This window comes from Schistocerca piceifrons, chromosome 5, assembly GCF_021461385.2.
Source record: "Schistocerca piceifrons isolate TAMUIC-IGC-003096 chromosome 5, iqSchPice1.1, whole genome shotgun sequence".
Lineage (NCBI taxonomy): Eukaryota > Metazoa > Arthropoda > Insecta > Orthoptera > Acrididae > Schistocerca > Schistocerca piceifrons.
Window position 1 is genome coordinate 201,292,841 of NC_060142.1, and position 23,394 is coordinate 201,316,234.

The window sequence follows — 23,394 nt, forward strand, 5'->3', positions numbered from 1 at the left end:
AGACCACAAGGAACCGTGGTGCAGCATGAAGGGTCTTTGAATCGTTAGCCTCATAAAGTTTATGTTTCGTAGATGTTGATTGTGAAGATGATTGGCTCATTTCGAGAAAATGCCCCACGATTGCGTGTCTCCGATGGTGCGCTCCTTCCAACTGGGGGCCCCCTTCACAAGGGGGCGCACTCACCTTAGGCGATTGTTCACACCTCCCGAATACCTGACAAGAGGGAACAATCGGCAATTTGGGAATGTTGCAGCTCAGGCAATCACCCGTCCCTGGGCCTGGCCTGTACCATGGGGTACATGCAAAACCTACCTGTCAACCCGGGGCTGGGAATTAAGCATTAACCAGTCACCTGTTACGCGTCAGATGCATGGGCCGGCCTTCAGGAGTGTACATGGAGGAAGGAGAAAAAGAGGAACCTCAAACGCCAAAGTGGAGGAATGAGAGAAGGGACACAAAGAAAGGAAAAGGGAGTGAAAAACAGTGGTGAGACTGTCCTTACGTCAGTGACAGACTATACAAAACATTCCCAATAACACCCCATACATGTTCTCCAAGGGAGGGGAAAAAGAATAGCAAGAGGATAGACATGCAGCACGGAAGGAAAAAGATGCTGCAAAGGCTGGGGCTCTGTGGTAGCCAAGCACGAAACCACCAAAGAGTGGCGAGCCCCCTGGGAGGACCATTTATGGAACTATCAACAGAGTAGTGCTTGCATGTACTATCTGGCTGGTCACCAACTAGGTGCACACTGGCAGATACTCTACTGTAGTAACTGGTAAATCACTGCCCTAATGTTACCAGTTTCCCCACTGTGGGGTGCTGAGACCACAACAGATATTTTGGTGAACACATTTCCATCTTAAAAGTTCAGGGAAATGTGTGACTGGTGGGAGGATCCAAACAGTAGCATATGGTGTAGATGCACTCTAGTCACTTGAGTCATGCCTGTAGAACATGCTCAGTAGCTGGTTACTGATGTCCCCAAGGTGGAAAACTCTGTGTCCATTCATGCATTTGACCAGTTTAAGAGTGGTCTCCCAATAATAAATGTTGTGCTGTGTTCTACACAGTTAGTTTGTAAAGAACATGAGTACGTGTGTGTGTGTGTGTGTGTGTGTGTGTGTGTGTGTGTGTGTGTGGAGTGAGCTCACTCGGAAGGTGAATCAGTGGTAAGTGCCATGATGTGACTACATTTGTTTGCATACTGTGAGACAGTAAAATGGCTCTCGATGTAACTGAACCATAGTACCGCAGTTCTTTACCGGTGATGGGGCTGGAGTAAGTGGTAGTGGGTGCACACGTGAAGCAGGTTCTACAGTAGGAGCAGTTATAGGTGCTGGAACTTTGGGGCAGGAATGGTAGTCTGACAAGTGTGTCTCTGAGGATAGGGCAGCAATGGGAGGTGGCAATGGGTGGTGTATATTGGGGAAAATTGACATCATAGCCATGGTATTCTAGGCTTGGACACTAATAGATGGGGAGGGGGGGGGGGGGGAGTTTACCTCTGACATTTTTCAACGTTCAGTCTATGCTGGGTTGGAGGAGGAGACTGCTTGGGAGATTCATGTGTGAACAAGTGGGTTAGTTGTAGAGGAGTCAAATAAGGATGTAGCCAAAGGGGGTTGTCTGGACCTTCCATATCGCCTAAATGAAGTTACGCACAATCTAGTTGCTGTGTAGTGAAATTGAAAGATTTTTTGACTTTCAATCATACGACGAAAAAGGGATATCCACTATCGATAATCAACAAGGTCATTGACAGACAAAAACTGTCGATACCACTAGAAGCTTATTTTGATCCTTCCATTAGCATTATAGCAAGTTAAAAATATGTATGCACTACTATAGTAGCTTAATTACCTATTTACAGGGTGTTCGTAAATGTCTGGAAAGCTTGTAGGGTAGGTTGATCTGAGAAATAATTGCTAAAAATATTCGATATGTTGCGCTACTTCTGAGTTCATTAGCACTGAAGTCAGCCAATCAAGCCATTACGCATGCAAATTCAAGCGGCTTGCTGGAGATGGTGTCGCCGAAAGTGTACTTTGTTTTATTTCCTAAAGCTGAGAAAGACAGCAATACAAAAATTGGACATGGAACGGTACTAAGGATTGAATTTGAGCCAAAGGCTGAGTTGAGCAGTTTCTTGTGTTATCACCCGTGCTGTAAGGACAACTGACACAAATTATATCTGGCGGGCAGCTTGAGTTTGCAGACGCAATGGCCTGATTAGCTAACTGCGATGCCAGTTAACTTGGAAACTGAGTGATGTACTGAATATTTTTCTTAATTATTTCTCAGCACAATGTACCCTACATCACCCTTACTAGCTTTTTGGACTGTTTCTGATCACCCTGTATAGCAGTTTAATATTAGCATTGGAGTAGTTATTTGGAGACTGGCAGAAGTTTGGGGTTGCAATATTTCAGTATTTCACAAGACAGCGGAATGATAAACATCATTACAAATAAAATTAAATTACAATCAGTTCTCAAAAACACATTTAGATTTGGCTGTGTCACCCAAAAATTACATTGATCAACAAAAATATCGCCCAAGCAGCTATGGTTGCATTTTGTTTAAAAAATTGGTCAAAATTCTATCATTTGTAGCCCAAATGAAAAAAAAAATAAAATAAAATAAAAATAAAATATATTGCCCAGTCTGGTCACCTGGCTGGGGTTCAGTAATTATGAAAATCAGTTTTGATGTGGAATGATGGGAAGTGGTTTATGGAGAGCAGAAGCGGTAGGCGATGACTGCACATCCTATAGTTCGTTCGTTCCTTACGGATTTTTTCATCGAGCTGATTGGATTCATTTGAGCTGACTGCATCCTGCATCTCCCACCCCTTCCCCCCCCCTTTTTTTTCGACCAAAATTTATATACACTCTTGTAGTATATAACAGCTGAAGCATGGAATTCCATGCACAATTAAATCTTAAAATCTGCATGCATTCATAGACTATCAAATGACCAAACAGTCCTTATGGCGGTGAAAAAAGGTACGCGAAATTCAAGTTCAGTGAAAATCATGAAACAAAATGAATTTCTATGCAACCAGTGCAGAAAAACTAGTTTAATCCAACCAGGGAAATGTTATTGCTGTAAGTTAAAAGTAAAAAACGTACATGAAATCATCACAAGATCGAAAGCAAGTGAAAAGACAGAAGCAAGTGCAGTGCACAACAAGTGTAAACATTGTGACGACTTTCGTATTGTGATATCCGCAAGAAATAGTGAAATAGAAGAACTAAAAAGGACTGTAATCCAACTTGAGAAACAGTTGGAAAATCGGGACTGTAATAATCAAGAAGAACAATATCAACACAAGCTCCAAACAATATCGGACACCAGTGAAGTAAACGAAAAAAGTACAGCAGCCACAAGCACAAAACTTGGACATATCAAAGTAACTGCTTCAAACAAAACTCCAAATGAGTCTGGAAACAGTGTAGCTGAAAAACAAGTGAGTCCAGAAACTATTAAAAAAACAGCAGGAATCACGTTCCATGAAATCTACTAGTGTTTCAAAACATGACCAACGCAAAAAAGACAAAAAAGTGCTAATTTTTGCCGATAGTCACGGTCGTCAACTGGCGGAAAAAGTGACAGACACACAGTCAAACCTAAGTGTACAAGCCTTTATAAAGCCAGGGGCAGGAATGGAAGAAATTACGAAGTCTCTTGCAAAATCATGTGAAAACCTTGACTTTAATGACTTGTCGTAATTTGTGCAGGCGCAAACGACGTTGACAGAGATTAAGGTAAAATACTCATCACAGTTCTCAACAGTGTGCTGCCCAAATTAAACAAAACAAATGTAAATGTGGTAAATCAACCCCATAGGTATGACTTACCGCCCTGGTCATGTGTAAACAAACTGATAGAAAGAGTGAACATTGAGATAAATGAACTGTGCAAAAAATATCCTTACGTGAATCTAATAGATGTCAGTACATTAAACAGAGACAGGCATACTAGTCACGGTCTACATTTGAATTACTATGGTAAACAGTTCTTGGCTGAAGAAATCTGCCGTCTTGTAAACAAGAGTGACAAGAAGCACAAAAAGATTGCAGATCAGAGTACCTTGGAGAAATGGATCACTAGGGAAGACTCATCTCGCCCAACTAGAAGAAACATCAGGAAGCCTCCTCATCTGAATGATTTTTTACTGCCAAAAGCAGTAGCTACAAATTGCACAAACAAGAAACATTTGAACTGAAGATAGTGGTACTGTAGATTTTCCCACAAATTCTTTCACCAAAATGTTCAGTCCCTAAGCAATAAAGTAGAAGGACTAAATATTTTATTAATGCATGAACTAGAGGATATTTCCGTAATGTGTCTTTCAGAACACTGGCTTGACGAGAACTTAATTAAATCTGTCTGCCTACACAATTTCACTCTGGCTGAGTACTATTGTAGACCTAGTGGTCACTATGGAGGTGTAGCCATATATGTAAAAGACAATATAGAGGTTACTAAAATAGATCATGTCACCTCCCTAAGTTGTGAAAAAGACTTTGAGATGACAGTGATAAAAATTCCAAAATTAGGTTTGATAATAGCTACAGTGTACCGCTCTCCAATGGGAAAGTTTGAGGTATTTTTAGAAAAAATGGAAATTTTCTTAAATAAGCTGCATAAAACAAGGTGTGATGTTGTAGTATGTGGTGACTTTAACATAGATTTTCTTAGTAAATGTAAACAGAAAACTGCCCTTGGCAATCTCATTAAAACACATAACCTTACAGCCACAGTTAAAGTTGCAACGAGAATAACACCAACCAGTCAGACAGGTTTAGATCAAATCCTGATTGATCAAGAGAAATTGGAGTGGTCAGTAAAAGTGCTTAACACAGGATACAGTGACCACAAAGCTCAAATACTTACCACCACAAAGGAAGGAAGACTGGTTAAGAATAACTTACTAAAGGTCAAGAGAAGGATCTACAGGCAGAAAAGCATTGACCACTTTAACTCACTATTCATACTGAAGACTGAACTGATGTCTATGAAAAGCAAAATCTGAATTCGAAATTCAATATTTTTCTGGAAAAAATGGTAAAGCATTTTGATACAGCCTTCCCTCAAAAAATGGTAAATATAAGAGAGAAGACAAGAGGAAAGGGTTGGATTACTAAGGGAATCAGAACTTCTTGCCAGAAAAAAAGGGAGCTCCACAGAACCTGCAAAGGAAATAATGTCACTGAGGAAATGCATACTCACTACAAAACATACACTAAAATCTTACAAAAGGTCATTAAACAGGCAAAAAGAATGTACAATGGTTACTACATAAATAATTCTACAAATAAAGTGAAAGCTATGTGGGACATTATTAAAAAAGAAACTGGCAAAAATAAGAGAACTGAGGAGAACATTGTCTTGATACACAACAATAAAAAGATTTTACAGCCTAGAGAAACAGCAAACACATTCAACAAATACTTCACTGGGATAGCTGAAAATTTAATAAAAACTTATTTTAGTTCAACACAGCATCAAGTGGTAAACAAGTGCAACAGTAATAAATTTTCAATGTTTGTGGACCAAGTAAGCAGGGAGGAGACATTGAAGGCTGTCAGAGAACTAAAGACAACATACTCAGCAGGAATTGATACCGAACAGAATCCTAAAACTCTGTATCCAAAACATAATTGACCCCCTTACTCACTTATGCAACTGTTCCCTAGAGTCAGGCATCTTTCCAGATCAACTAAAAACATCAAAAGTCATCCCTATTTTCAAAGCTGGTGACAAAGATGAAGTAATAAACTATCGTCCCATTACATTAACATCCTGTTTCTCAAAAGTAATAGAAAAAATTATGTGTAGTAAGTTGTCAAAGTTTATAAACAAAAATAGTGTGCTATCTAATACTCAACATGGCTTTAGAAGCAAGAAATCAATGGAGACAGCAATCTATGAATGCATATCTACTGTATTAAAAACAATAGATGAAAAAAAAAACAAACAACAGGTATATTTTTGGACCTAACCAAAGCCTTTGATATGGAAAACCACTAAACCCTATTGAAGAAGCTAGAGCAGTATGGAATTAGGAGGTTGGCAAATGATTGAATTCGTTCATATCTCAGCGACCGTAAACAAAAAGTATCCATCAGACATATAGATGATAAAGCACGAATAATCACAGATTATGTATCATCAGAAAGCTTAATCACTTACGGGGTACTGCAAGGGTCGGTAATGGGACCCCTACTTTTCTTGTCATATGTCAATGATTTGGATATACATATTGATTCCCACAAAGTAATACTGTTTGCTGACGACACAACAATACTGGTCAACGCAGCAAAAAATGAAGATATACAAGAAGAAGTAAACACAGTTACAAAACATCGAAGTAATTGGACAGCAGAAAATCAGTTGATAATAAACTACAATAAAACAGTAGCCTTAAATTTCCATAACCACCAAAACACCACATTGATATATCCAGAAATAAAAATCAATCAAAACCCTATTGCAAATGATGAGGCTACAAAATTTCTCGGCATCTGGATACAAAGAGACTTAAAATGGGACAAACACATAGAACAAATTAATGCCAAGCTGAGCACGGGCTGTTATCTTCTTAGGGTTCTCAAACAATGCATAAATGGACAGGCACTACTGTGTGCCTATTATGCGTACTTCAATGCCCATCTCAAGTATGGACTCATATTCTGGGGAAATTCCCCAGCAGCTCAAGGGACTTTCAGAATACAAAAAAGAGCCATTAAGATTATGACAGGGACTGGTGCTCAACATTCCTGCAAACCAATATTTAAAGCACTGAATATACTACCTCTACCGTGTATGTTTATTGTTGACACACTAATGTACGGAAAAAAGTATATGATTGGAAATTATGATAATACTTTAAAAAACAAAGATTTACATGATTATAATACTCGAATAAAATGTAACTTGCATGTACCCCCAGCCAGTACCAGTTTGTATCAGAAAGGTACATGCTATCTGGGTATTAAACTCTATAATAGACTATCAAATAGTATAAAACGCTTACAAAATATTAGTGCTTTTGAAAGATCTGTCAGAGAATATCTACAGTACCACTGTTTCTACTCAGTAAAGGAATACTTGGACCAGAATAACTTAAGAACTGAAGCTACTGTAATTTGTAACATTGTATCATTGTAAGAACTACAACTACTGAAATTGGTAGCATGTTGAAAAATGATTATTTAAATATGTATCATTTTGAACTGAGTAATAAGTTCAATATCATCCTGTACACTGTACTACATATGATCAAAGGACTCAATACGTAAAAAAAATCTTGATTTGGGGGAATAGTTGTTTATTTCCTAGACAGCCAGTACTTAATTATGTGTTGGTTTGCGTAGTATAGTGATGTTTACATTGGAAGGCAGCTAGTGATCATCATTTGTGGAACAGTTATATATCTTTTTTCAAGTTTTACAACAATAACAAAGTTATGTGGAATAATTTACCCTGCTGCAGTCACTTTTTTTATAAATATTTTATTAGCACAACGCATTTCGGTAGCATGCTGCCATCATCAGGTGTATTATACAGTTACTTATACATCAGCTGATAGGTTATGTACTGTACATTAGCTGTGTGTGCCAGTGGTGTTAAGAACCGAAAAATACAAATTGCTGTTGGCGATTTCATTTTCTGGCACACAGAGCACAGTAACAGGTAAATCACAACTTATTATTTTCACAAACATGTTCTATTTTGTTATTCAAAATATCCTTGGGCAATGAGTACAGCAGTCACAACTGTTACGTATTTGTAAATAAAGGTCATTAAGTCCCATAGTGCTCAGAGCCATTTTTTGAATAAAGGTCATAAAAACAGCAACGTATGTTGTGCATCATAGAGGAATTTATTAGCATCAGACACTGTATAGCCGTATTATCACAGATAAACACCAACTCATTTATGAGGTCACATACATTAGAAGTCTTGTTGAAATCAATGCATGTATCAAATTGAAGACCCCTAAACTGTGCTCACTGTATTTGTGTATTCTGTTTTGTTTTACAAACAAATGTGGTTGCTACAGTTTCAAGCTGACTGCTGAAATAATATTTTTTATAAAAGTTCTCAATCACTTAAGGAAATTGAAGAATTTTAATGAACTGAAAGGTACTTTAATCAAATTTATGATTGAATTGAGGAAGTTGAGATGCTTTGATGTGCTGAAGGCTTGGTTTTAGTTACATCATAAATTTAAACACAAGATTGTAGTTGTAGTTGGAGAGAGGTAGCTATTGTCCAAACAGATTTGAGCCCATTTAACTTCACAAGTTATTCAGCCTAATGTTAAAATACTTCAAGAAAACCTTTTCTTGTTAATTTTAAAGACCAATTACTATCTGTACAAAGGCCTCCTAAAAGCACATTATGTACATAAAATCAATAAATAAAAAATGTTTTTTTTTCAGAGTAAATGAAAAAGATGAACCTTTTTAAGGCCCTCTTTAACAAGTTGGACCTCCCTTTTGAAAAAATCTTGGCTGTGTCCTTCAGTAAAGCATCTTCAGCTGACCCTTTAGTTCCTATTGAGGCTCTAAATGAGTATTTTGCTATGCTGATATCTTAACTTGACCAACACACTAGGGCACAAACCATTAAGTCCATTTAAGTATCAGTGGATGGTAAAAACAAAACTTTTTCTACAGCTGGTACTCCCAAAAATGGTACAGAAGTGAGCTGCATGTATTCATTCGGCAGCTGCAGGGCACAATACTGTAACAGAGCAAATGATCCATCTTCTCATCAATCCTATACGGCAAAATAACAGACTTTTTCACGGTTCTCTGACCACCAGCAACTTTCTCACAGCCTGGGACCAGGAAGCCATAAACTGTTACCCAAGAAGGAATCTGACAAACAGCCTTCCAACAACAGGAACATTTGAATTCTCCCAGCACTACCCAAGGCTTTAGAATATATAGTTCGCGAGCAGCTTATTAATTATTTAACATCAAATAACCTTTAAGATGGTTGGTTGGTTGGTTGGTTTGGGGAAGGAGACCAGACAGCGTGGTCATCGGTCACATCGGATTAGGGAAGGATGGGGAAGGAAGTCGGCCGTGCCCTTTCAGAGGAACCATCCCGGCATTTGCCTGGATTGATTTAGGGAAATCACGGAAAACCTAAATCAGGATGGCCAGACGCGGGATTGAACCGTCGTCCTTCCGAATGCGAGTCCAGTGTCTAACCACTGCGCCACCTCGCTCGGTAACCTTTTAGATGAATACCAGTCTGGTTCCCAGCAAAATTGCAGCACAACTGCTCTCATAAATGTGAGTGATGAACTGAAAGAAGCTATGGAAAAACAACAGGTGACTATTATGTGCTTTTTGGATTTCTGCAAAACTTTCAACAATGTTCAGTTTGATATTCTACTTGCTAAACTTACAAGTTGTAAATTTTCTTTAAGTGGTGTACATTACAATGTGTAATGATTGTTACAAAAGGTTACATTGAAGGGATGTAGGATCAGGGTACCGCAAGGATCAGTATAAGGCCCAGTACTGTTATTACATGTTAATGATGTGGCAGCTGTTCTCTCCCACTGCAAATATCGCCTACACACTTACAACATTTTGTTATACTAAGTGCAAGTCCAACAAACCTGAGCACAGCCATACAGCATGTAAAAGCTGATTTCCTTGCCCTAACAGTGTTTGTGCAGAGCGTAGGTTTGAAATTTAATCCATCTAAAACACAAGCAATCTTAGTCACTCACAAAAGATTTATTAGCCCTCAGTTCAGAGAATCCTCTTCCCGATTAATCCTAAATGCTGCAAAGAACATAGGAATATTTGAATAGGTCGGACCTGAAAGGCATTAAGTCTATTTTCGCAACTTTTCAGGAGAACAAAAATTGTAAAGATGTTTGTAAGCCAAATAAATATTGATAACAACTCCTATTATCTATAGAGTAATTTCTTAGAATTTAATTTTTGTTAGTGAAAATACAATTTGAACATTTCATCTGCATTTATTTTTGTTTTTCAAAAACGGACTTAATGCTTTTCAGCCCTGCAGTTACTAGTAAATTCATGATCTGTATTGATTAATAAATTTAATATGGTGTACGAGGGCTATTCAGAAATTAGGGAACGTTTTGGCATTAACAAAAAACTAAATACAAGAAATACATTTTATTATATACAACTGAAAGAGCGACTGACATACTACTGTTCCACATAGTCACTAAACACATTGAGGCACTTATCGTAGCGGTGGACAAGCTTTGCCAGACTTTCGTTGTAAAATTCTGCCACCTGAGACTTCGGCCAGTGAGTCACACCACCTGGAGTTCAGCGTTGTCATCAAATTGCTGTGTTGGGGAACAAGTGGAAGTTGCTTGGAGCAAGATTGGGGCTGTAGGGCAGATGAGAGAACATTTCCTATTTGAATGAATTAAGGAGTTCTTTAGTGCGGTTTGCTGTGTGAGGTCGGGCATTGTTGTGCAAAAACAAAATTTTGGACATCAGCTTACCACGGCGTTTGTTTTAAATTGGTCTTCTAAGGCCGTGCGAAGTTTGACAGTACCGGGCAGAATTTATGGTTGCTCCACATTTGAGAAAATCAATAAGAGGCACACCTTACCTATCCCAAAACACTGTCACCATCAACTTCCTTGCTGACAAGTTTTGGAAACATTTTCTTGGTTTTTGGGGGGACCTTGTGTGCCCCCACTCCATGAACTGTGATTTTGTCTCGCAATTAACGTGTTTCACCAAAGTCTCATCACCGGTTACGATTTGATCCAGTAATGAATCACAATGTTTGTGGTAGGCCACCAGAAATGTCAACATTGCCCCCATTTGCTGTTCTTTATGGTGCTCTGTAAGCATTTTGGGCACCCACCCTGCACAAAATTTGTGGTGGCCTACATTTTGAGTGACAATTTCAAACAACAAAAGTCTGTGAAACTTGTGGAAAAGAAAGTGAAAGCTCTGTTATTGTGAAGCTGAGCCAATATGATTGCACTGACACGGTTCTGTGCTTGTACTCATAAGGTTTTGCAGTTTGTTATAACTCTGCTACAAATATGTCACATACGTTGGGTGATCAAGAAATTTTGGAAGCTTAAGAGCAAGAAATTCCTCACTAGCACACCTCACTTTTTTTTTTCTTGGGAGGAAAATTATACTTCCTGTCATCATTATTTTAAAATTTGTAATCTACCAAAAAACTAAAGTAAATATGAAAAATAAATCTTTAACTTTGGCCCATTTTTAGTATTTTTGATACATAAATTACATCTGCACCAATACCACTTTAATAAAGGCATAAATGGCTGGTTTCCTACACCCTATATTCTTGTAAGCAATAAATAAAATAAAATAAATACAGTGCAGAATGTGGCAGTTGGACACAAGCGTAAACAAACTAGAATTATGTCTACCAGAGGGGAGAGGAGTGCTGTGGGAAAACAATTTCTCTCGCAGGGCAGCCAGCCTGCATCTACCTCTACATACATACTCCATAATCTACCACATGGTGCATGATGGAGGGTACCCTGTATCACTACCTTCCCGTTCCACTAACAAACAGCATGAAGGAAAAACGACAGTCTATATGCCCCTGTGTTGTTGTTGTGGTCTTCAGTCCTGAGACTGGTTTGATGCAGCTCTCCATGCTACTCTATCCTGTGCAAGCTTCTTCATCTCCCAGTACCTACTGCAACCTACATCCTTCTGAATCTGCTTAGTGTATTCATCTCTTGGTCTCCCTCTACGATTTTTACCCTCCATGCTGAACTCCAATGCTAAATTTGTGATCCCTTGATGCCTCAAAACATGTCCTACCAACCAATCCCTTCTTCTAGTCAAGTTGTGCCACAAACTTCTCTTCTCCCCAATCCTATTCAATACCTCCTCATTAGTTACGTGATCTACCCACCTTATCTTCAGCATTCTTCTGTAGCACCACATTTCGAAAGCTTCTATTCTCTTCTTGTCCAAACTAGTTATCATCCATGTTTCACTTCCATGCATGGCTACACTCCATGCAAATACTTTCAGAAACGACTTCCTGACACTTAAATCTATACTCGATGTTAACAAATTTCTCTTCTTCAGAAACGATTTACTTGCCATTGCCAGTCTACATTTTATATCCTCTCTACTTCGACCATCATCAGTTATTTTACTCCCTAAATAGCAAAACTCCTTTACTACTTTAAGTGTCTCATTTACTAATCTAATCCCCTCAGCATCACCCGATTTAATTTGACTACATTCCATCATTCTCGTTTTGCTTTTGTTGATGTTCATCTTATATCCTCCTTTCAAGACACTGTCCACTCCGTTCAACTGCTCTTCCAAGTCCTTTGCTGTCTCTGGCAGAATTACAATGTCATCGGCGAACCTCAAAGTTTTTATTTCTTCTCCATGGATTTTAATACCTACTCCGAATTTTTCTTTTGTTTCCTTTACTGCTTGCTCAATATACAGATTGAATAACATCGGGGAGAGGCTACAACCCTGTCTTACTCCTTTCCCAACCACTGCTTCCCTTTCATGCCCCTCGACTCCCATAACTGCCATCTGGTTTCTGTACAAATTGTAAATAGCCTTTCGCTCCCTGTATTTTACCCCTGCCACCTTTAGAATGTGAAAGAGAGTATTCCAGTCAACATTGTCAAAAGCTTTCTCTAAGTCTACAAATGCTAGAAACGTGGGTTTGCCTTTTCTTAATCTTTCTTCTAAGATAAGTCGTAAGGTTAGTATTGCCTCACGTGTTCCAACATTTCTACGGAATCCAAACTGATCTTCCCCGAGGTCGGCTTCTACCAGTTTTTCCATTCGTCGGTAAAGAATTCGCGTTAGTACTTTGCAGCTGTGACTTATGAAACTGATAGTTCGGTAATTTTCACATCTGTCAACACCTGCTTTCTTTGGGATTGGAATTATTATATTCTTCTTGAAGTCTGTGGGTATTTGCCTGTCTCATACATCTTGCTCACCAGATGGTAGAGTTTGGTCATGACTGGCTCTCCCAAGGCCATCAGTAATTCTAATGGTATGTTGTCTACTCCCGGGGCCTTGTTTCGACTCAGGTCTTTCAGTGCTCTGTCAAACTCTTCACGCAGTATGTTATCTCCCATTTCATCTTCATCTACATCCTCTTCCATTTCCATAATATTGTCCTCAAGTACATCTCCCGTGTATAAACCCTCTATATACTCCTTCCACCTTTCTGCTTTCCCTTCTTTGCTTAGAACTGGGTTTCCATCTGAGCTCTTGATATTCATACAAGTGGCTCTCTTTTCTCCAAAGGTCTCTTTAATTTTCCGGTAGGCAGTATCTATCTTACCCCTTGTGAGACAAGCCTCTACATCCTTACATTTGTCCTCTAGCCATCCCTGCTTAGCCATTTTGCACTTCCTGTCGATCTCATTTTTGAGACGTTTGTATTCCTTTTTGCCTGCTTCATTTACTGCATTTTTATATTTTCTCCTTTCATCAATTAAATTCAATATTTCTTCTGTTACCCAAGGATTTCTATTAGCCCTCGTCTTTTTACCTACTTGATCCTCTGCTGCCTTCACTACTTCATCCCTCAGAGCTACCCATTATTCTTCTACTGTATTTCTTTCCCCCATTCCTGTCAATTGTTCCCTTATGCTCTCCCTGAAACTCTGTACAACCTCTGGTTCTTTCAGTTTATCCAGGTCCCATCCTTAAATTCCCGCCTTTTTGCAGTTTCTTCAGTTTCAATCTGCAGTTCATAACCAATAGATTGTGGTCAGAATCCACATCTGCCCCTGGAAATATCTTACAGATTAAAACCTGGTTCCTAAATCTCTGTATTACCATTATGTAATCTATGTGATATCTTTTAGTATCTCCAGGATTCTTCCAGGTATACAACCTTCTTTCACGATTCTTGAACCAAGTGTTAGCTATGATTAAGTTATGCTCTGTGCAAAATTCTACAAGGCGGCTTCCTCTTTCATTTCTTCCCCCAAATCCATATTCACCTACTATGTTTCCTTCTCTCCCTTTTCCTACTGACGAATTCCAGTCACCCATGACTATTAAATTTTCGTCTCCCTTCACTACCTGAATAATTTCTTTTATCTCGTCATACATTTCATCAATTTCTTCATCATCTGCAGAGCTAGTTGGCATATAAACTTGTACTACTGTAGTAGGCATGGGCTTTGTGGTTATCTTGGCCACAATAATGCGTTCACTATGCTGTTTGTAGTAGCTAACCCGCACTCCTATTTTTTTATTCATTATTAAACCTACTCCTGCATTACCCCTATTTGATTTTGTATTTATAACCCTGTAATCACCTGACCAAAAGTCTTGTTCATCCTGCCACCGAACTTCACTAATTCCCACTATATCTAACTTTAACCTATCCATTTCCCTTTTTAAATTTTCTAACCTACCTGCCCGATTAAGGGATCTGACATTCCACACTCCGATCCATAGAATGCCAGTTTCCTTTCTCCTGATAACGACGTCCTCTTGAGTAGTCCCCGCCCGGAGATCCGAATGGGGGACTATTTTACCTCCGGAATATTTCACCCAAGAGGACGCCATCATCATTTAATCATACAGTAAAGCTGCATGTCCTCGGGAAAAATTACGGCTGTAGTTTCCCCTTGCTTTCAGCCGTTCGCAGTACCAGCACAGCAAGGCCGTTTTGATTAATGTTACAAGGCCAGATCAGTCACTCATCCAGACTGTTGCTCCTGCAACTACTGAAAAGGCTGCTGCCCCTCTTCAGGAACCACATGTTTGTCTGGCCTCTCAACAGATACCCCTCCGTTGTGGTTGCACCTACGGTACGGCCATCTGTATCGCTGAGGCACACAAGGTCCATGGTTCATGGGGGGGAGGGGTGGGAAATAGATGTAATCAAACCAAAAAACCACACCAGTCTTGGATACTATTCATATTAACAGCTTTTTCAGTATTAGACAATGACATTTTGATATTTCGGGTAGCAAAATATTTGATGAACTTCAATGAAGTAATAGATTCCTTCTCAGAAAGGAAAGCACACAGTGTAAAGCTGTAGCAAGACTAGAGAGAGAAAAATGCTGTGTAAAGAATTAAAAGAGATCTATTACACTATTCAGTCCAATGGAACGAACATACAGTACACAGTTTGAGTGTGTAAAATACAGAGAGTCACAAATCAAACAATCTGTATGAGCCTTAATTTTTCTTATTTTCATGGACCTTATGTAAAATGAACATTGGCAGCATTAGAATCATCCTGCAGTCAACTCCAAATGCTGGTTTTCTAAATTTTCTCATCACATTCCATCTAGGAATTCCCATTTGAGTTTATGAAGCACCATTGTAGTACTCATTCATTGATCAAACCTACCATTAACAAATCTAGCAGCACGCCTCTGAATTGCTTCAATGTCTTCCTTTAATTTGACCTTTTGGGTATTCCAAACAATAAAGCAGTACTCAAGAGTGGATCACACACTTTCTTAAAACTGTCCCACACCTATGACCATGTTCCATTTTTCTGCAAAAGTGGAACTGATCCCTACTGGTGTTTTGATGGTAGTAATTAAACTCTGTGATGAACCAGGATTAGTTTCTTCACTCATTTCAAAATCAGAAAAGAAAACAATGAGCAACACATAATGCAAAGCATTCGGTAAGTGCTACCTCGCTATTGCTTGATGATGTTGGCAGTATCGTAAATGAGGTATTTCTGACTTGTAACAGTATTTGATGCAACCACAGTTCAAACTGCTCACCACCTAAAACTGCCATGTTGAAGTGTCCACATTATACCAACTTTTGAACTTTGGCTAGCACACAAATATACACATTTCTTTTGTTCTAAGATACTAGGAGGTCCCACAGATAGTACTTCATTGCGTTACACAGCGTGTATGTTATACAGACCTTTCAACCATCCACAATTATTGGCATGACACCAGATTCCAGAGTTCACTGATAGTGCGAAGCATTCATGCCCTTTTTATTCTGTAAACACATTCTTACACAAATTATCTTTCAAAATTGTGCTTCACTACATGATTCACATTAACAGTAACATTTCCAGTATTTATGTGAAGAAAATGAAGCTGTTTTACACTATTTCCGAAAAAAATTGTTCATCTGGATATCATTTGCAATGTAATGGCATTTATTAGGTAATTACATATTTTGAGGGAGAACTCTCATCTATATTCGCATTTACTGCCAATTTTTAAGGACCCTATTTATAGTGTCCAGTTACTTAAAACCAGTTCTCCATCCTATGTGGTTTTGTTAGATTACTTACTTGCACATTTTTATTGTCGTTGTACCGATTTCTCTTTTCCTTTTTCTTTCCACTTTTAATTTTCTCTCTGTCTTGTAATCCTGCTTCATTTATCACTCTGTCCCTTATATCTCTGAACTGAAGCTGAAAAAGCTCTTACTAATGTACTATCTTTGACACTTTTTCCTTCATCCCCCCCCCCCCTTTTCATCTTTTCAATTGGTGGGTTTTTCCCAATCTTGGGTATGACACCTTCTCACTGCTCTCTTCCAACCCTGTGTCTATTTCCTCCTTGAAGGAGAAATGCACAGTTTAAAAGCTAGAAATATTTTAATAATAATAACAACAATAATATGAAAAAGAATAGATTGCTGCTCACCATACAGATGAAATGTAGAGACAGGCACAATGAAAACACTCAACACATTTAAGGTTTTATTATTATTATTATTATTGTTCCATCATGGACTTCCAGTGTTAGAAATATTATTTTCTATTTTAAGCGTTTTTATCAGCAGCGTGGCAAATATGCCTCATAAAGGTATTTCCTGTATCTTATTCGGTGAAGAGAGATTCTTTGATTGATTGAACGTTCATGCAAGTACCATGAAAGGTGAAAATGTGGGCTAGTGTCCAGTTTCTTGTGGGTATGTATATCTGCTATGTAACATTTCCTCTGCAAAGTGAACGGTTGTCAATATTAATGTAACTGTATTATACCCAGATTTTATCTTCATTTAATTATCTGTCTCATACAGGGGATCCCATATAAAACCAGCACATCTCACACCCAAGATTCAAATAACAATGAACTAAATCTACCTGTCTGCATGAGATGCTGGAAGTGGTGGCGACAGGCATCCAAGCATTCCACTGACTGCGATGGATGTTACCAGCAACACTCTACAATTCTGCATGCGTGATGATGTTCATTTCTCTAGTAATGTTCCATTTAAGATCATCTATTGTGCGTGGATTGTCAATAAACTCTTTGCTCTTCAGTATGCCCCATAAATAAATATCAGATGATGTTCAATCCCGGGACCTTGGGTGGCTAGAGCCCTCTACTGGCAAGTCCATGTTCAGGGAATACATTGGTGATGTGGACTATACTTTCGCTGGATGTGTGAGTGGTTGCCCCATCAGATTTCTGAGAAAATTCAGTGTAGCCAACTTCAGACAGTGTCGCTACTTCACAAGCAATTTGACTACAGATGATTAACTAGTACTGAGGCATACTGGTTTTATGTGGAACATCTTATATTTGTTCTCCTCTGTATTTAAGGTTTGTGACGTTTCCCCACAAACCAAAAGGAATTATATTAAATGATTTTTCCTTATATTTATAACCACTTTAGGAAAAAAAGCAAATTGCTGTCATTCAATGAAAACCTATGGTTGAGGTACTGACTGGATTAAAGGAAAGTAATGTCCATAAAATTTTGTTTGTTGTAGATTGCAACACTGCGTAAATTGAAACATAACTGTTAATTTAGCCAAGAATAAACGCCAGTGTTGGAAATAAAAAAATAATAATAATAATAAAAGAAACACAAGGATTTTTTTACGCATTATGCAAAAATAATTGTATTTGTTCCTTATGAGTTTTAGTTATAAAATAAGCAGATAAATTAACTCGATTGCAAATCCAGTTCCATCATGTTGTCTGATTGATTAATATTAGCACTGTTTTGACTTGCTGCACTTGTTTCAGTCTCAGTAGAAATCACTGCATCATTTGTATTTTGTGGATTCAAATCATCATTTGAGGAAGAGTTATAATCCTGTGTAGCTTTTGGTATTTCATTTACGCTGGCCATCTGTTGTGCCTTAAGTCTCTCTAATTTTCTCTGTTCTGCGATAAGTCTATTACGTCGCATACGTTCTTTTTGTTCTTCTGTAAGTGTCTGTAAACATTAAAAATGAACAACAATTACAACGTAACATTTGTAAACTACTTCTGCATGACAAAAAGGACACAACAACCAATACTTTATAGTGAACTGTAACAATCTAACCACATAAATTGACACTTCATACCATTACCCAACAGATTTTATCTTTGGAGCATTGTAATGGTCGTCCACTAAAACTCCTCTTTAGCAAACACCTGGGAACCCAACACTTTTTTTCTCCTCCTTAAATTTGAGTTTGACTAGATTACATTGAAGGAGTGACCCAGAGACTTACTTTGATAATTATTAAGTCGTAAAAGTAATCTGTAATCACAGCAGTAGCCCGTGCTGGAAGTTTAAACTATAGCATATGATCCTAATTTAATTGAATAATTCATAGAGAAGCAGATCTCTGGCACACGTTAAATATGATGATGACGAATGTTAAAGACAACTACTTAAATAATGTCTTTGATTTTTTTTGGGAAAAAAGCAGTAGTTTACATCTACCTCAAAGTATAACATACTGACAGTTCTCACACCAGGGAGGTGATGCTACAAGAACCACCGAAGAAAGAAGCTTACAACAGTATCATGTTCTTCAGAAGCTACAGCAAAACAGGCTCTAGGTGACTTCTTTTCTTCATTGCCCCACCACTCTCATACCCACTACTGCCTATTTCAACTATTTCCTTCATATAGCACACTTACATCCGTCTTAGGTATGATGATAATGTCATCATATGAAACAATCTGGATAAACTGAAAGAAACAGAGGTTGTACAGAGTTTCAGGGAGAGCATAAGGGAACAATTGACAGGAATGGGGGAAAGAAATACAGTAGAAGAAGAATGGGTAGCTTTGAGGGATGAAATAGTGAAGGCAGCAGAGGATCAAATAGGTAAAAAGACTTTACTGTAGATCTAGTGCAAGTGACAGTTAATCATTCACTCGTAACAGTAAAATTCATGTTGATAGTTTTAGTGAAACGAGCAAGTGTACTAAAAGTTTTACCATTGTTTCGGACCTCTTGATAAATATGTGTGACACGTCAATCACATCGCGATTACGGGCAGCATGGGGTTCACGCCTGAGCCTCAGGATGTGTGCTAGCAGCGCATGTCGGGTATTTCAGGCGTCAACTTCGCGTCTCAATATCTCGGGATGTAATGGGAATATTGCGATGCAATCAACGCCATTGTGTATGTGCTTTGTCATGCTATGGATTGCTGAAGAAAAAATATAGGAGGTCCATTTAAAAAAAACATAAGTTTGTATTAAAAAACACATATGCTTTCGTTTTACAATGTTTCCAAATATGTACACTCATGGGCCCCAACCCTACATTGATACCGGTGAAAGTCGTTTTCCAATAGCTTTATTGTTCCAGAGATATTTTGGGTGGACAAGATAGCTGGGACACCCTGTATATACCGTGTGACATTATTTTCTTTAATCTGATAAAACACTTGTTATTCACTAGTAAAAATGCTTCATTATATGGGCATCTAAATGTCATGTACCAATATTATGCATTACTTTATATAATGCATTACTGTAACATAACTTAAAAGTAGCTGTTTTCAAATGAACAATGTACATACACCACAAAGAAATTAATAAAGCTAGAAATGACTGCTTCTTTCATACTGGTTAAGGTGGAATAAATGACAAACAAAACATAATAACAGAAACAAAGGCTAATAACAGAAACAAAGGCAACTTCCTGTACCAGACAGATGAGATGCGAAGTTAGTAGTGTTGGAAGATGTCAATGAAAGAGTTAGGGCACTAAAAATTAGAATCAAGAGTTGCATGTGTACTTTTAAGCTCTGTGATATAGATCACAGGAACTAACCTTCTCACCAGTGTGGAATCTTTTATGCATTTCATAGTTTAGAGTTAATATGCCAATATTTAAAGATATACCAGTTTGTTGTTTACATAAACTATGTTATAATTTTAGGTGGGAGTGGAGGAAAATAACAAATTTTGCACTCCAATTATTACTCCACCCAGCTTATCATTTGCAGTGAAAGCATGGCAGTGCAAAGAAAGTTTCCAGACCACAGAAGTTTAGTGAGTAATTACCTTGACTACTGACTGCGTCTGAAGCTGTGCTGAAGAATGTGAAGCATTCTGATGTGCCATGTGAGCCTGAGACAAATGACTTAAAGATAATTGCTGACCAATAAGAGCATCAAAAGCATCAATTGGTTCATCAATCTGCTCTTCCTTTTCGTTAACCTCATCACAAAGTGAGGATGGTTCAACCTCATTGACAAGACCCATCCTAATTCTCTTCACATACGTCTGCAAAATGAGATTTCAGTAATTAGTCATACAGTCACTTTGTAGGCAACAGACAAACAGCACTTAATTTTAGAGAGACACTGTGGCATCTAGTATCTGCTAATAATTGTAGTCTTTATAATAAATAATTGACAGCTTGCAAACACCCTACGAACCTTGTTGTTTTTGCAATACTCATTCAACACACATCAAACCACCAAACTTGAAGCTATTTAAATCGGCAGCTTTCCCCAGATTTAAACACAAAGAGCTGACTGAATGTTTCTCGTTTTATAATTTTCATACAGTATCACAAGCTCTTGACGTGATCTACACACACTTGTTCCCACAATAAAGTGGTGACAATAATTATGGAGCAATAAACCTAGTTTGAACACCATGGAACGTCTAGGAAGTATTTTAACTTTTTCTTCCATCCTCAATACTAGCTGCTTTCTTAAGGAAAATGAATATGAGTGAAGCTTACAATAACTCTACCAGTAGCATGACCACATCTTGTGATTCGGAATACTACTTAAGGCTGCCACCCCCCTCCTTTTTTTCTCAAAAAAAATTGAAGTTTACACAAGGGGCCCTAGCATTGAAGTATAGGTTCTGAATGCAACATTTTACTTCTTGACCACACATACACTAGTGTCCAAAAGCAAAGGACAATAAGTAAATTGTATTTCATGAAGATATTGAAGGGCTACATAACAAGGTAAATATTAATCACAAAATACTCTGCCTACAACAAAATCTAAAATATTTAATCAGAAGGGTTCTCAAAATGAAGATACTTATTTAAAAAATAGCAGGATATGGTCATGCCATATTGTCCAACAAACTACTGGGCAGTGACGTGGCATGCTATCTACATGGTAGTTTAACAGCTGTATTGGCAGTCAATTCCCACCCTAGAGAAGAGCTGATTTTTTTCACTGAAAAGATACACATCTACCTGAACACAACAACTCATGTAGACATCTTGAACAGGTAGTCTGGATTAAATATGCCCGACAATATTCCTCTGGCAACAAACTAAGATATAAAACTTGATACACCTATTCTCTCATACCATAACCCCACCACAACTAAACTGGTTTCTTTCCATGATGTTCAAATAATTGTAAAAGCAATAGACTGTTTCACAGCTATAATCTTAGCAGACAATTACCTTGTGGATATTCTTTGATTTTGCTGTGTAACTTAAGCAACATGTAAGCTCTGTTATGGACTAACTCCTCTTGGTCGACCTTGCTTTTGCCTTAGGACATTTCTTGGGCCTATGAACTGTCACCATTGTCTTGAAATGATACTCTGTTGCATATTTGATGTGGTTGAGATAGCTAAAGGGGCTCAAGGTTTAATATTTCACCAATGATGAGTTCACTGGAAATGGAGTACAAGCACAAATTAGACATGAACGGGGAACGGTATTGTCAGCGTCCTTTTTCAAAGGCACCATCCTAGCATTTTCCTAAAATGATTTAGTGTAACCATGAAAAATTTAAAGCTAAATGTCCTGCTTTTCTTGAGTGTCAAGTCAGAGGATTACCACTGCACCAATTCATTTGTTCTGACTTTAGTGTGTGTTTGTGACATTCTTCAACGTATCTGTGTATTCTATCCACAAAACGGCATTTAAATGCTGCAAAAGTGCAAAAATACTCATAAGTGAGGAAATATGGGTCTTACACACTTCTTTCAAGTTCCTTTAATCACATCCGTTCAAAACTATGAGTATAACTTTCCTCCACAAAGAGCTGTAGTCTTGTTATACACCTTCGTAGTTATTTACAGTGATTGACAACTTTCTCTTCTTTCTATTTCTTCTTTTTGCTTGATTAAAAATAGCATTTGTAAACAAGTGTACAATCTGTTCATAATCAATTCAACACACAAGTTTGTACTAGATGTGTGTGAAAATTACTGCGTTTTTTAACCAATTGATTTACTGTAGATATCATTACAATATTGTTCTAATTAGTTCCCTTTGGCATCCACTCAATTTTTCCAGCAGCTCTGCCAGACACTGTATACATCCTGGAAGACTTCAATGGGGACTTCAGAAAGGCTCTCGATATGGTGTCTTGGAAGGCCTTAATCTACTCAAAACGGATTCCTTTCAGGCCGGTCTTGATCCTCGGGAAGAGAAAGGAATCGGCTGGAGCAACATCAAGACTGTGGAGGTGTTGCAGTAGCTTTGGATGCCAAGTTGTGCTTCGCCAGGTACTCATGGACGCTCAGAGCGGTGTGGCTTGAAACGTTGTCATGATGGAGCTCCCACGTACTGGCAATCTGCTTTCTCACTCGGATTACCCTTATTCGCAGTTGTCCCAGCACATCAAAGTAGTAGGCACATTCACAGTTTGACCTTAAGGAATTAACTCTCTGTGGACCAAACTTTTGGTGTCAAAAAAGAAGACAATCAACATAGTATTCACTTTTGATGTGCTCATTCTTGCTTTTTCCAGTTCTGGGGATCCCAAGATGTACTATTAGCAACTTTGACATAGTCCAAAAAGAAGGTTCAATTGTCATGTGTTCGAGGAGTTCAGTCGTGATAGTCACCCGGTGATTCTTCTAATTGTCTGTAAAAGCTTGGCACACACCTTCCTCATTTACAATTCATGCACAATTGTTTCAGGAAGGTTGCAAGTTTTTGCAATCATCAAGACACTCAATCAATGGTCAGAATTTAACAGATTGCGTACATGGGCCAAATTGTTATCGGTTGTGCCAGTCAATGGCCACAGCACGTGGTTTGTCGATCACCTTTTGGAAGGTTGCAAGTTTTTGCAATCATCAAGACACTCAATCAATGGTCAGAATTTAACAGATTGTGTACATGGGCCAAATTGTTATCGGTTGTGCCGGTCAATGGCCACAGCACGTGGTTTGTCGATCACCTTTTCC

At 38.2% G+C, this 23,394-nt stretch overlaps 1 protein-coding gene across 1 annotated transcript in view; it reads right to left on the minus strand.

Annotated features, from left to right (window-relative positions):
- Nucleotides 1–17,851: 17,851 nt before the first annotated feature.
- The window catches only part of LOC124798105 (protein TIPIN homolog), a 60,803-nt gene continuing 55,260 nt past the window's right edge, over nt 17,852–23,394 (minus strand). The window contains exons 5-6 of the mRNA XM_047261356.1: nt 20,275–20,496; nt 17,852–18,195 (exon numbers count right to left, since the gene is read on the minus strand). Coding sequence (XP_047117312.1) covers nt 17,920–18,195; nt 20,275–20,496 — 498 coding nt within the window. The 3' untranslated portion in view covers nt 17,852–17,919. The remainder of the gene's footprint in view (nt 18,196–20,274; nt 20,497–23,394) is intronic.